The 16410-nt window shown below is 35.1% G+C and overlaps 1 protein-coding gene across 1 annotated transcript in view; it reads left to right on the plus strand.

Moving 5' to 3' along the window:
• WDR64 (WD repeat domain 64) overlaps positions 1–16410 on the plus strand; it is a 49686-nt gene that overhangs the window by 17327 nt on the left and 15949 nt on the right. The window contains 5 exon segments of the mRNA XM_032183774.1: positions 654–871; positions 1379–1516; positions 4225–4304; positions 10607–10693; positions 10696–10745. Coding sequence (XP_032039665.1) covers positions 654–871; positions 1379–1516; positions 4225–4304; positions 10607–10693; positions 10696–10745 — 573 coding nt within the window.

Raw genomic sequence — 16410 nt, forward strand, 5'->3', positions numbered from 1 at the left:
CCCAAGCTCAGCTAAGTCAATCTAAGTCATTCTGCCAATTCAATTGGACTCCTGGGAAGGAAGGCTCAAACACATATTCTCATAGAGCTTTCCTCCAGTCATTACATGAGTGAGATTTTAAACTGTCTTGGATGAATAGGAACAGTTCTCTTATGAGATCCCAGGAATAATATCCAGACAGTCTGTATCTGTGTTATGTCTCTTCAGTGTTTCTGTGCTACACAGAGAACCACGAAGTGGTTAATTCCTATGGCGTATGAACCATTGCCAGTTTATGTTGGCAAGGATGCTTTAATCAAATAACAGATGGAGTCAGACAGTAGAACCAATAAACAGTATAACGTAGATGACCCAAAATCTCATTCCCGGGTCTTCTCAGTATAGCAAAATACCACAATGGCTTGCCACTGTATTCATTGCCACTGTCTCAATTCCTAAAAATTCAAAAGCCTGCCCATGTAAGTACACTTGATACTCTTAGGCTGTAGTAATAACTCCTAGGCTGTGTGTGCTATTGCTGCATTTTATGGTTTGAATAATTCTGTAAGTCAACCATTTCACATTTTCTTTTAGATGGCACCTTCTTTTCTGACAGGGAAGCCATTTAGGATTGTAGCAAATACATCATTCCAATTAACTACTGAATTTCACAGAATAATTGCTTTATCATCAAACCAATGGAAAATGGTTTGCTCTGTGTTTGCATGGTGACTATGTCAGATCACCTGGCTGATGATAATATCATAATGGGAGATGAAAAGGGAGATGATAAGGTTCACCTGCTTAAAGTGACCGGTGATCACTTCGGATTGAAGTAATGTAAAGGTGAAAAGGAATCACAGATTCAGATTTTGGATTCCAAAAATTTTAACATGTAAGTTGCTTATGATAAAATATTATCAGTCTGGCAGTATTTGTTGAATTTGGGTGTTCTCTGGTCTGGGTGGAGGATTAGTTTCTATGCGTAAATTAACCCCACCTGAAATGAAAAAAAGAAAAAAAAATGCAGGAAGTGTAATTTGCTTTTCATTGTGTGAAGAAAATACTGTAATTTTCAGGAGGAGACCTTACAGCAGCAAGGCAACAGAGCAAATGTCCAGGGAAGAATTCACAATTGCTTTTATCCAGACATAGGGACAGCCTTATTGTTCCTGATTAGATAGAAGCATAATTGCTGCTAGAGAAGTGCATGATTCAACTCTAACCTTAGTTCTGCTCTAAGATCTGCTTGCTTTTCAGCTGGAAGAGCAGTTCTGGATCTGGCCTGGATATTAAACACTAGCATTTATTGCACATAATCGCATTCACAAAACTATTCAGCCATGGGCATATTACAGTAGATGCTATTATATCCTAATAACATCTCAATTTATATCCCTAATGTTAAACGCAAACTACATGATGACTGGGTTGTGAAAGTTAAGTACATTTCTGACCTAAATTGTTTCGGATCCTGCTCCTCAGACAGTATTCATTCATTTGTTTTGGATGACATAAAGAGACTAGAGGATAGCTTGTATGTATATGACATCTTCCAAAAAAAATATACTTCTTGCCTTAGAAGTTTGCATGAGATCTGTGCTATGCAAGATGCTGTCCTGTTGTATTGAAAATATCTTTATCCAAAGCATTGATAATACAAATGAAAATACAACTATTAAAGTACTTGAATGTTTTTGTTTTCTAGCTTTTAATGTAGGACTGTCCTTATATGTTTATTATTTACCACCCCTAAAAATAAGTTACACTTGCAATATTATCTGCTTTAACTTCTCAGTAGGCAAATTTTAGTTATAAAATAGATTACTTTGTTACTTGTATATCATGTATCTATTCATTTGAACTTTATATCCAATATATATATATAATATATATATATATATATTCACGTGTTTTGTTTACAGTTTCAGTTTCACAAGTTCTGTTAAACCAACTAGCTTAAACCAAGAGAACAATGTATTCTGAGGGCTTCAAAGTGGATTTTGTTTGCAGCAGGAAAACAGCTGTGTCTCCCTTATTTGTGCCATATCATTCATATGATCCACCAGTCTTATTGCTGATTCCAGGCTGTCCCAGTTCATGATTGTAGAAGAGTTTATAGTCCAGTTAGAAATAAATAATATAGGTAAACATAATTTGATGCAAAAAGGAACCATAAATTACATCTATATAGATTTTTTATTCAAATATCTCAAAGCATTGTAAACTTTAGATAAGGTTCACAATTACTGTGAGGTATATCCAGAGATTAATAGATTTTTAAGGCTAGTGGCAACAACTATGATAATCTTCTATAGCACAAGCCATATTTTTTAATGTTGTGTTCTTGCATCAATCCAATAACTTTAGGTTTTATGAATATTGTATATTTGTTGTGTTTGAGGAATGTGAAATATAAATTAATCATAGCTTGTTTAAGGTCATATACTATGTCAGAAAAGCTGGGAAGTCCTATTTGATTTTGCTAGAGTTTTGGAAAAACAGTTAATTTGAGGAGAAAGAAAACAGAGACTGGAGAATCAGAAGTATAGTCAAAAGAGTAAATGCTACAGCTATGCACTCCTTTTTATACAGAATGTTAACTGCAAATGTGTTGGTAGGTCTTTTTCAGTTAACATTGACTATAATTGTGCTTGCAATCACAATAATTATCTTTCTTTAAGCAGTTTCATTCAGCAGCTAAATGAAATTATATTTAGTCAACTGAATAATTACATTGTTGAAATAGCCCATGCATCAAATCACATTGAAATGCCCTTTCCATAAGTAATTGTGGTTCAATTATATGATTTACTGGTGCTAACAAAATAAATTTCTGTAATTAAGTTTCCAGCAAGCAAATGTTATTGTTCTTGAAAAGGGATGCAATCTTGTCTCCTACATGTCTGTTAAGTTTTTTGGTGTCTGATGAATGGTTATAACCTTTTATTGTAAAGCATCTAAAAAGGGAGGTGTGGCTGGGATCACAGAGTGCTTCTGTTACAAGGCCGTGACTTGGACAGGACCTCAAACTGCTAGAACCCCTTATTCACTCTATTATTAGAAGAGAATCAAAACTGTTCATTGAGGAACCAGTAGAGAGTTATACAGAAGTATTAAATTTAAGAATTAAAGGAGAAAAATGAGAAATTGTGAAGTCATCTGCCAGTCACAATTTTAAATCAAATACTTGCTGTTTTAAACTATTAAGAGAATACAGACTCCTCTGATAGGATTCTGAAAAGAAAGCTTTTCTTCCATTAGGTAATGGGGAGTGAACAACCTTTTACTTAGACCTGCCAAGAACAGGTTCCTTCACTAATCCCAAAAGTTTCCAGAGTCTTTTGGCAAATTTACCACCATCCACAGTTATGGTTTGCAAGAGCCGTGGTTACTCTCTAGCTCAGAATAAATCCAGACCTACCTGTCTGGATTTCAAAGAAAAAAATGTATCTTTGAATGAGTACTCATTTCAGTCTGTATAGCCCAACTACACTGACAGTCATCATTTCCTGGCATAAATGGGTGTTAAACATGTTGTTGCTGAATCCAAAATTCTAGAAAATACTTGCTCATTGGTAGTAAAGTATGAAACATGGAGAGAGAAGCAGAGGTTGTTCAAAGGATAGGCTAAGCTTTTGATGTAGGAAAAGGGTCACAAAATCAATCTCAGTCTGTGTTGGCTGTTTGAATGCCTGTGTTTCTTTTAGTAAACACAACAGAATAAATCTGTAAAAATGAGTTTTAGAAACTTGCAGTCTCTTCATGTTTTTACACAAAGTAGGTAAAATAGTGACTATGTATTACACAATACTATTATACAGAAGCAGCACAAAACTAATTACAGTTGGTTTATGCAAAATTTTAGCCACAATAGACCTCTATTGCTGAAACAGGCAAAGGCAGATGGTTTGATGCCTTTGTTCAGTGAAGAACTTTAAGCATGCAGATGTGTAACGGCTTTCTTTAGCAACAGTTAACATTTTAGGATTCTGTTTGGAGTATGACTGGTAAAGAATTCAGCTGTTCAAATCAGAGATCTATTATTTTACTGGAAAGTGCACCTTGTCCCAGTTTTATTGATGTTACTATCTAAGTCAGTTACAAATCAATTTGCTTTTAACAAGATATTGTATACATTATGCAAACATCTATTCTATATATTACAGAAGAGTAAAGTGGAATGACTGTAGACTGCATTTTCCTATACTCTTACCTGATTAACTGTTTTATTGATGATTACAGACCTGTAAAGGAATTTGCTGTCCCTAAAGGGGTGAATGCCTTCACATATTGTGGAAAAGCAAAAGTCATTGTCACTGGAGGTTAGTATTGGGCTTACGTTATGTATGAAGAGAGTAGGTTATCCAAGAGATCATTTTGTTGTGATTCTTTTCCCAATTCAATAAGATGAAATAAAAGCTGTATTAGTATCTTATGCATTTAAATAGAGGCTTCTGTCTTAAATGGCAGGAAACAAATTTTCTTGCTTGTAATTGCTGGGATCAATGCTCTGAAGAGATAGATATTCCAATAGAAATCTAACAAGGGCTCAGTCTGTTTTTGATTCAAGAGTCTTGTCATTTATTTAATAGAATAGGAGAAAGAGTAGGATGAACTACTCTAACTCACCTTTCCAACCCACAGTGGTAACTGTCTTGGTGAGGTTTTAGAGATTACTCCATCAGCATGGGCCCCATCCCTTCCTATTATTCTTTGGCCTTCTTTCTTGTCATAAACAGTCACACTGGCTCACCTTAATAATTTTTGTTGCTCTTCTCTCTGATCATGTTTCTAAAAAGCTTTACTGTTCTTTCTTTCTCCAAGTGCAGACTGCAGAAATAGCACTCTCACATCCATTTCTTCCTGTTATCTAATAAGTTTATGAGCTTCTATTGAAATGGTCATATTTCATGCTGCAGAAATATGGCTGGAGCATGGCAGCAGTCTTGTTTGTGTATTCTGTCCGATGTGGTGGTGCCTTGAAGTGGCTACATTGATGCTTCTGATCTCAAAGTCTTCAGTACCACAGTCCTGCTTAAAACTTAGTTAAAAATTGTTCTGAATACACGTATCACATAACAATTCTTGGGTTTACATTTAATAATAAGGAAACAAACAAACAAAAAAAAATGGCCAAGATCACAGAATCATCAAGTTTGGAAAAGACCTTGAAGATCATCTGGTCCAATCATCACCCTACTACCAATGTCACCCACTACACAATGTCCCTAAGCACCATGTCCAACATTTACTTGAACTCCTACAGGGACAGTGACTCCACCACTTCCCTGGGCAACCCTTTCCAATGCCTGACAACTCATGCAAGACAGTAAAATAAATCTGGGGGAAAAAAAAAAAAAAAAAACATGGGAAATAATACAACTCAAGTTGAAGTGTTCAAGTTTACCAAAGGGAAAACTGAGACATATATCACAAACAATATCAGATGAGATGTGTATTTCAGAAGTTCTACTGATTTTCTAGACACAAATTTTAAAGGGAAAGCAATAGTGCTATAGGAAAGTTGTTACTGAAAAAAATGACATTCAGCCTTCGGAGAGGTCTTATTTACATTGATTACTTTGACACAGACACAAAAAAGTAGTCTGCAGAAATTTCCTGATGCCATAAAGTAGGGAGGCACTATAAAGTGTCATATGATTAGTATTACCCGCAGGTAAGAACTGGAGGATTTTACTGTAGTAATAAAAACAGGGTGAAGACCAGGACAGAAGATCACGTACACAGGAACTAATAATACTTTCTGTTACAGACTGAAAATTCTTCATATAGAAATAGCAAGGGAGGAGAAAAATCTGGATAAAATTCCTAAGAAAATTCCAGACCAAAAGTCAGCCCGGCCCACTCTACCCCCACTGACAATAACCAGCAATAGGCACCTCAGGCAGAGTAGAGGAATGGAGCAATCCTGTAGCTATACTTGCCTAGGTACTTGGGTACCACAGTATAGTGGCAGTAGAAGAAAGAAATATCTTTAATCTAAAATGGAGCATGAAATTTTTGAAAAGGATAGATAACATACATGACTGTGAGAGTTAGAGACTAGTCTTGGATTGTAGGACTTCTAAACTGCTCTCTAAACAGCTACCTAATGAGAAAATATAATAAGGAGATGAGCTTTCTCACCAATACATTTTAATTTGTCTTGAGGTTCACTGCACAAAAGTACAGAGTATGGACTACATGACAAAAGTTTAATAATACTGTGTTCAAGAATGATTCTGCAGTGATGACTTTGAAAAACTGTAAGAATTGTGCTTGCCAGTAACAATCTTCAAGCTTTTTCCTGGTTTATAACATTTACATATCCTTGATTTGGAAAGAATTCCAAATCTAGCTTGTTCACCCATTGACCTTCATCTTGATGTTGGAAGGCTTTCTTCTGCCTCACCCTCATTCCCAGTGCTTAGTCTTGCTGCTTTCCTTAAACTGCTGCTTTTCCTTGAAAGGAAATTATTCCTGATCTGGATTACTAATAGTCACAGGAGAGAGTGGGAATATATGGCCAAATCCATGACAGGATGGGATCGTACCTTTCAAATTTACAGTAAATTTTAGATCATATGGGGCTACTGTGAAGCTGGACCCAAAATTAAGAATCCAGTCCTTCAGCCTTTGAGAGATCCATCTACTGAGCTCTTTGGAAGCTGAGCTTTATAATTCAGTTCTCAATTAATAAAATATACTATTCCAATGGCTCAGCAGTCAGCTGGACTAGGGCACACTAATTTTGTCTCTATATATTAAAAAACATTACTCTTTCTTATCTGGCTGAGAAACACGTGAGACTCAGTTAATTAAATGAACAGATTCAAATGAACATACACACCTGATGTAGTAAAATCTTTTTGACTAGAAAGCCTATAATTTTACCTGTAATTTACCCTAACAATCAATGGCCAGGGAAGGTAAATAATTCAATAATCATCATGTGTAGATTTATTCATGATGTGTAAACATTTGTAAAAAATCATATCAGCATGTCATATCGTATCATATTCAGCAATAAAAAGACAAAAAATGTGAGAGAAAAAAAAAAAGCAGCCTTTGATTGTAAGATAGCTTTTTAAGTAATTAGTGAGAATAATTTGTTAATGAGCTTCAACTGAGCTTCAATCTACTGTTATTTCGCACAAATGGTTTGCAAAATACTAGATCCTACAATGTATTTTTACACTGGGAAGTGGCTATTTAAAGACATATGTTTTAACACCCCTACTCTTCTATTATATATTTAGTTACATTTGAATACTCTCATGAGTTTCTGTTAGCACAGTGATGCAACCTAGTTTTATCTTTCAGGCATTTGACATTTATAAGAAGAAAGATACAAGCAAACCTGGTACATAGTTCACTTTTCATGCTAAAAGCTAGACTTCTTTAACCAGTAAAATGATACAAGCCCATTAGTGGCCTGAAAGATGGATCCCACAGTAGCTCAGAGTAACTTTTCTGTGTAACATTTTGCATTATTATGCTGAATGTTAAAGTGATATGGTTTTCCTCTTACTCAGGATCTATTTCAATTCTAACTATGTCTTAGTCATAACCTCAGGGAATAGCTACACTTAAAAGCAAATCATATATGCATATAAAAGCTGAAGAAGATCAGTTTTAAATTATATGATACATCAACTTCTAACCTTACTAGTTTTTCAAATCTAGCTACTCTTCTCTTGTGAACAATAAAGTAGAATCAAAACTATTGGTTATTTCTAAATCTAACAGTAGCAGCTTAAGACTGATTAAAAGGAAGTCTCCCATCCTTGTTCAATAGTCTTTTTGCATTCCTGGCAGAAGTGAAGTAACTGGTAACATCTTGTATCTTGATTTTTTTTTTTTTTTTCTAAAGGGACTATGCATTGGTATTGACATTTTCAGGAATTCTTGGGATCATAGTTATAGAAATGATATCCCAGAACTCCCAAAATACTGGCCCTTACAAGTATAGGAGAGTATTTTCTGTGATGCAGTCTAATTCTAAGAACATATGAAGATGGACAAGGCAGCACAAAGGGAAAAGAGAGAGACGTTGGTTAATATGATCAACATATAAACTTGTCTTAATTTACTTGTTGTCTAAGTGTTGTAAGGAGATTTTTCAGACATCATAGCTTAGGATTGTAGGCTTTTAAAAGGCTGGCTTGAGAAAATGACAATGAAGTTGCTTTAAAAAATAGGAGGCCTTTGTGTGGGACAGGAGCAATATGGAAAGAAACCAGAAATTATATTTTATGTTTCTAGTTTTTTAGTGGAGAACAAGCTAAGCCTAGTGTTTGTTCAAAAATGCTATTGTTCTCTGTAGAGTTTCAACACCACTGAAACGCAGACAACTCATTGGAATACCAATGACATCTTATACCAAAGACATCTTGGAATACCACATAAACTGCAAACCTGTATAAGCAAGGGAGACAGTTTGATAAAGGATAACACTTGATAAGGTCTTGGAATCCATAACATCTAGCTAGAGTAGAAATGTGGTCACAGAATCTGAAATAAAAATATAAAAATAAAAATAATAATTAAAAAAAAAAAAAACATAAACACATTTTCATATTTATTTGTCTTGGAAGAGAAAACACTGAAGTGATCCCATTATGATTCAAATATTTGATTTCAAAGAATCTTAACTTCTTTTTTCTGATATTTAGAGAGATTCAAGCTTTTCTTGAATGTGTTTTGTACCCATGCCTTCTGTGTCCAGATTCTGAATCCCGGAGGCATATTTGGATCACAGAAGAGAATAGATGTTCCAGCAAATGTTCCAGTGAAGCAGTGAATGTCTGCCCTAACTGTCGTTAGGGCAGAATGAGCACATAGCTTTGCAGTAACAGGGCCAGTCTGGCATTAGTCCAGAAAAAGGAGAGAGAACGTATCTACTGCAACTACTTCTACCATTATCTCAACATCAGTAAAATGAACTAAAACTAATCCACCATTTCACATAGGAAGAAAACTGTATTGTTAATGTAGGGAAAGGTTTTCTTTCTGAATGAGACTTTTTTTCCTGTTAATATCTTGAATAAATAACAAGTGTTAGTGATTCTATTGTTAAAAGAAACTCTCTGTACCATAATTAAGGGTCACTTAATTGAGTGCCTGCTCTCTGTTCATATGCCATCACTTCAGGAACATAGAGAACAGAGCACAGCTCCGCTATCTTATGCAGAAGTTACACCCTCATTGCACCGCTGCAGCTGTTTGCATGGTCTCTTTCTCAGGCATACCTTTGAAATGATCTGGCATAAAACAAAATTATTTTTTGTTGTAGCTATTCTAAGAGTAGATCATTTTTCCAATGTCATTCAGAGAGAGGCTACCTAAACTGTGGAATCAATTTAACCAAGAGGGCCATAAAGCTTAATGCAAGAAAAGGGAGATGGGGTGCTCCTAAAAGAATCACATATTGCTGTAATAAGAAGGAATAGATCTCTGTGGAGAGAGGTTGAGGGACTGACCAATGACAAGAGGCTGAAAGAGCTTCAGGAAGATACTTGGAAAGCATACTGAAAGAGATGACCTTTAACTTTCCTCTTCGTAAACAGAACTAAGCCAAGTGTCACAGTCTGGAGGTTGGGTTAATCTTTCAGGCCATGTACTTGCTCCTGTATACTTTTTTTGGCTTTCTGCATGTCACTTTAAGATGAGAGAAAATTAAAACTGAAATTGTAATCTAGATAAAATGTGATTGGTTCATTTATTGTATATTAAAATAGGCTGTTCAGCTAATTTCATACAGTGCATACAATTGCAATATTTGCCAGGAACCGAAAGTAAAAATATAAACAAATTAGCATCAAATTTAAACTGGGATCATGTCCTCTTCAAACTCCTGAAAAAAAAAATATGATTTTTTTTCAATGTCTACAATTGAGTTTGCATTAGTATGTAAACCCAGGAGCTTGCTAATATGTTTTTAACAACTTCCTTGTGTTTTGAAATGTTTATGGAAACTATTATGAAAACAGTACCAAAAGATTTATCTATAATGCAATCAGGGATTATACCCTAATTGCAGGTAATTTTAATGTATGAACGTACAAATAAAATGAAAAAAAAAAAAAAAAAAAAACTTAATTCTCATTTACAGTAAGAAAAAAAAATCACTTAGCTGTTTTTATTTCCCATTTGCCCTCAACTTTCACGTCTGCTCCTCTTCCCATTATGCAGGATCATCCCTTTCCATAGAGGTAGTCATCCCTTCACTACTGGGTTAAATGGACATAATTATTGTTTTGTTCTTTTTCTCAATCAGATCTTTGAAAGAAAAAAAAATCAATTCAAATTCCAATTCCATTTTTAAATTAGTATTCTGCTTTTATGGCACTACCACATGTGCACCTGACATTCCTCTAAGAAAATAAAAAGCCTTGAAATGCTAATTAGTTATGTGATTTTAATGCAAGTATGGGGACAAATACTGAAAACATATCAAAACATAAGCTGGAATCCAGCTCTTAGAAGGAAAAGTTAGCACCCTTACGTGGGAGTTGCCTACATAGGGAAACCAGAAACTTATGAATATTAATATCTCCATTAAGAAACTCACAGTGTTTGTGACTATTCAGTCTTTCTGAATATATGAATTCTTTTCTGTCAGGTCATGACAAATTCCTTCATTTGTGTCATCCTTGTATTAATAGCAGACCTACAGGGAAGCTATCAGGACACCGACACAGTGTTTTGGAATTGTGACAAATGAAAAACATCAGTATGTTATCAGCCTTTCTTCTGCAAAGGTTAAATTGTTTCATTAACTTCATGGAAATCAATGTTATAAACGCAAGTAGTAATGTGTTTTTGAGTAAGTATCTCTGGTAGCATCTAGTCCAAATTTCATTGCCTGTCAGTTAATTTATTTTAATTTAAAGGTAGAGTTTTAGCTTAATATTTCCAAATTATTTTATATTGAGGAACAAGACTAAAATATAAGTATTTGACCTTTCTGTATGTGCAAAAATAGTATTTATGATAGTAGATATTAATATTCTGATATACTCTGTATCACTTTGGCAGCTGACAGAATTATAACATAACTGCTATCTGAATGCTTCGGTCATGATCATCTGCAACAACTTTCTACAGCTTCATTTACCCCTCTCTGCCTGTCAGCCTGCTAAATCTGTAGGTGGATTTTTTCTTACATTGGTCTCTCCATACACTGTGTTCAGATCTCAGCCTCTTTCTGAATGGTGTCTGAATTAGAAGACACTGCTCCAAAATATTGTTAAGACAAAAATACAAATAGCATCAATAGTAAAATTTCTTTAGCCATATACTGTAAGACTTGGCTGGAAATTGGTGGGTTTCATTTAAATTATTGGTGGAATCATGGCGTCAATGCTTTATCTTATTTTGTCAAGTTAAGACTGTTCAGGAGAAAATAAAAACATCTAAAAACTTGTGCAAAAATAAATGAAAAGCTACTGAAGTGGTAGTTGCTCCATAAAAGGCTATGGAGCTCTTTCAAATATAGTCCTATGCAATATTCTCAATATTCCGTAATATTCAGTATTTTCATTAACATCTGCAGTGATGGAATAGCGAGTACGGATGCTAGATTAACCAATTGCCTCAGGTTGAATAAGGGCTGCAAGCCACGGGCAGAAATATTAGAGTACTGAATGGGTATTAAAATTGAAGGTATGATCTGTGGCAAAAGTCAGTTGCGTCCTATAAAGTAATAAGGACCAAATATAGGTAGTCAACTGAGATATCCAGCTTTTTGATGTGTTATGTAGGAAATATTACAAATCTCTCTGTATAGTGTGTCCATGCTGCTCCTCTGCCACAATTGCTTACCATTGCTCATTGAGGTGGAGTAAATACCGTGTTTTCACATCTTTAATCCTATTCTTAAAATAAACTATACTCTTCTGAATGTGCTATAGGCTTAAATTAAGTAATCAGAAATATGTCATTTTCAAATAATCCTTGAACCATAGCCATTCCTTCTTCCTCACTTGTATAGATCTATACTTGTCTTTTCTGTAGGTAACTACATTTGCTGCAGGCATGCACCACTGCTGAACTAAAAAAGGTTTTGACAGATAGCCTGCAAGCTATGCATGTAGGAAAAATATAATAAGACATAAAACAAGACTTAAGGGGAATGAATGTACATAAAGATATCTATACAGGAAAAAAAAAAAAAAAAAGGAATGAAGTACCTCAGGCAGTAAATAACTAGGAGATTTCTTGAGGTACTTTTGAGGTACTATCTGGGCCTTTCTATGATTCAATACAATACCTTTGGAGAGAAACAAAATCTATTTTACAAGACTCCAAGTATGTGGACTTTTATACCTGATCTTAATTAAACGTACTTGAGTTGTGTCAATGACATCAGTAAAATCATTTGTACATGAATTTGTGAAAGTATATTCTAATTAAAAATTAACTTTGTGTCTTTAAATTGTGCTGTGAGTTATAAGTTACACTTCTCCTCAGAAGTAAAAAGAAATAAAGAGAAATTCCTATACTTTTAAAAGGCAGATAAATCTTGTGGTCGCAGTTGAAAGCTATATCAAAAAAGAAGAAATCCTTCACAGAGAAGTCTAAAGGACTTTACAGATAAAGTCATGATCACTCTGTGTCACAAAAATAAATAAATAAATAAATATTACGATATATAGATGATTTACATGGTTAAATCTTTGCATTAGGGGTAAGGTAGCTCTCTTGTCAGCACACTGAGCAGACAATAAAGAGACAAAAATGCAGAGCCTTTACACAGTCTCAGCCATTATATAGCACCCAGTAAACTGTCTGCAGGCTCATTAGTTTACAATTAGACTCACTGTTCCATATTACCCACTTTAAATTCTTTCCATTATTCCACCATAATTTGGAAAAGGAAGTAACCTTATATATTACCAGTCTTGTGGTTATAATAATATGCTTAGAGCTAAATCCTCCTTCCCTTAGCCTCACATGTAATCCTATTGACATCAGTTTGCTCCTAAGTCTTCTAATAACTACAGGGAGTTGTAGTACTTTGCAGGATCACCTTCAGGGATCATAGGAAACCCAGCTGCACTCTCTGCAGGTAACTCACTCATTTTAAATAACACGACAACAGAACTGCAGTTTGGCCTCTGCTTCATGCCTGGTGATTTTTGTCTTTGAGGGCTCAGACTTTCTGTGTGAATTTGTAACTTTGTCACTTCAGCCTTCCACAACAGCCTCCTCATGATAACCCAGCAAGACAGTGTTCCTGAGCCTGAACTTTATTGTACGAAGAGTATGTAAAATATTTATTTAACAATTTTGTCTTATTTCCCAACTTTTTTCTAACTCCATCTTCTGTTACCATTTCAGTTGGTAAGATCATAGAATCATAGAATCATAGAATAGCTTGTGTTGGAAGGAACCTTAAAAATCAACCAATTTCAACCCCCCCGCCATAGGCAGGGATGCCACCCACTACATACAGTTGGCCAAGGCTTCATCCAGCCTGGCCTTGAACACCTCCAGGGGTGGGGCATCCACAACTTCTCTTGGCTACCTCTTCCAGTGCCTCACCACCCTCTGAGTGAAGAACTTCCTCCTAATGTCTAGTCTAAATCTCTCCTCTTTATAAGATGAATCTTCTGCTTTGTGTGTGTGTGTGTGTGTTAAGAAAAATAGAAGAGAAAGGTGTTGCTGGTCTTTATATGCTCTCAAAACATAGACTTTAGACTAGATGGAAAAGATAGTTCAGGCTTTTTAGTGTGTTCTGAGATTTGGGGATTGACAAAGTAGTACTTGAGAGAAAAGTGTTTATGTATGCAAATATACACATTTAAAAATGTTAAGGGGTGTCAAAAAGCTTTGGCAAGAACTCACTTTGAATTCTGGAGGGATTCGGTTCCAATTTTGCTCTGTGTCTGTGAAAAAAACATCTGTAGCTATGGGGTTTTGCCATTAGGTTGAGAGATGAATGATACAAGAAGAACACCTGAGAAAAGAGGGAGTGATCCAGGCTGCAGTCCTGGAAGGATGGCAGACTAGCTTGTTAAAGCTGTTGCAGCAAATATAGGAGAGAAAGAGAACATGCACTCCTGGAATGCCGCTCTGTGCCTACTACCTACTGTGTGAAGGAAGCTGGCCCCAGTGAGGGAACACAAGCAAAAAACCCTGCATCCCAAACAACACAACATCCATATTCAAAAGGTATGCCTGTGGGTCAATGCCAATTCTCCTAATATGCAAATTGAACCAACAAGTTTTTTCATTAATATAAGAGTGTTGTAGACACAGATCAGCTTTTCCTCTAAGGTGGAACAGTGGGAAAAAGAAAAGTCATTTTCAAAAGCATTTGATGCTCCACCTCCTCTCTATTGTGTTTTGTTTGCAAGTCTGTGTGTGATTTCAGAAGACATAGTCAAGCATTTTGCCATAAAGAGTATGTTTTCACAGGGCTTCAGTGATTCCTGGTGTTTGTCATGTCAATGTGGAAATTTTTATAAATCTTTAATAAATACACAGAACAACACTGTTTTAACGAAACGTTCCTAAGGCAACTCCCCCAGTCACCTCCTGGTTTCAAACTAAGCATGCCTTTCATTTCCGCTCTTTGCACATGCATTCATGCAGTTATGTGTGCTGATACAGATGTACAGCAGTGACATTATATCTCACGGCCATGCTGGTGATGCCTTGTGTTAAAATTACTCATGTGAAACAGTGGCTTATATAATGTCCCCATCCTGTGCCCCTTGGCTGGAAAAGGAAGAAGGCCTGAAGGAAGGGAAGAGATTTGTGAAAGCTGTGAGGGACCCAGGTTTTTGCTTCAAGTGACCACGTATTCTTAATGTGGTATTGGCATTAGTGGCTAAACAAAGAGCAAGAAAGGGCACAAGAGGCTCTGATATTTACTTGTGCTTTGATGAAATAAGACATCAAGCTTATGTCTTGATTGTTGTTTACTTGAAAAAAGCCATGTGATTGTTAAAATTGTGTGTCTTCAATTTTTTTTTCTAGTTCTACTTTGTAATGGATCTGGATGATGTCTCTGGAAAGGTTATTATGTCTTTGTTCAGTGACTTATTCTTTTCTCCTGAGTGGAGTATCTCTATAGATACATACTTGTGATAAATCTTCAGTTCTTAAAGCTATTTTTATACCTTCTAATTGTGACTGTGCCAGAAATGATCTTTGAGATCTACCCTTACTTTCTCAACTTTTTATTTTTTCTCTTTCTATTTCTGCTGGTCTACTTATTTTAGACAGATAAACAGTTTCTTCATTTTTCTGTTCAACTGGGTTTCCTGGTTTTCAGAGGCATTCTCACTACTTATTTTTCCATGAAGCTATTCCTTTTGTAAGCTTCAGAGAGTGTCTGAATACATTTCTGAAATGTGGTCAAAAATCTAGTAGAGGAATTTGATGGGCATGGTTCTTCTGAAGCAATATGGTCTCAGAGAAAAATTAATCTCAGAAGCTCTTTAGAGCCTTTTCCTTTTGCATTTTCCATGCAACAAACAATATAATCGGGAGAAATTTTCTTTCTACTTAAAATTCGGAAACATTCATGTATGAATTTCTCTCTGTTGCCAGAACTGATCTATTTAAACACTGGTGTATCTGTTTGTTTTTTTCCCTTCTATTGCAAAGTTTTGCTGGATCTTCTGTAACCTTCTTTAAAATTAGGTTATGGATGGAAATTTTAATAATCTCTAAAGCTTTGTATTTATCTCCTTTCTTGACACTGCATAACCCTTTCCATCCATTACTCTTTCCCTTATTTTTATTTTACAAACAGCGAACGGTCTTCCATTTTGTTTCTTTAGCAGCTTTTTTTTTTTTTTTTTTTTTTTTCTACGCTGAGAGGCTATTTTAAGTGAAAAGAGAGATACTTCAACAATTCACAACATACAAACTAATGAACTTTCATTCTTAATTGTACAGTGTATGTCTTCTGAAGAAATAATTGCTGGGAATTGCATTGAACTTTTTATAACATTAATGTAAGCACAAGTGAAGTCTTCTTAATTATCAAAAACATATTTAAGGAGAGGGCATACTGCCTGTGGATTATAATAGACACATACTATGTTCAAGAGAAAAATAAACAGAATTCTAAATGAAGAAGGGAATAGGATATAATGAGGAAAGCTGAAAAAGTCTAAACTTGTGGTTTATGTTTCAGATTGTAACTTGCTGTATGTCTTTGGGAAACACTTTCTCTGCTTATAGTTGTAAAATGATATATTTTTTTCATTAATTAATTATATATTAAAAAACAAACAAAAAAAAAAAACATGGAAATGTTTAAGCTTTTATGTGATCAGAAAGACAGATATAAGTGGTATTCTGCAGACATCCCTAATGTTTCCAAAATTTATCTGATCCCAAATTTGCAGAGAAAGTATTTATTTCTTAAGGATTTATTTCTTTTGTTTTCAAATGTCTTTGTATTAC

Source organism: Aythya fuligula, chromosome 3, assembly GCF_009819795.1.
Source record: "Aythya fuligula isolate bAytFul2 chromosome 3, bAytFul2.pri, whole genome shotgun sequence".
NCBI classification, from domain to species: domain Eukaryota; kingdom Metazoa; phylum Chordata; class Aves; order Anseriformes; family Anatidae; genus Aythya; species Aythya fuligula.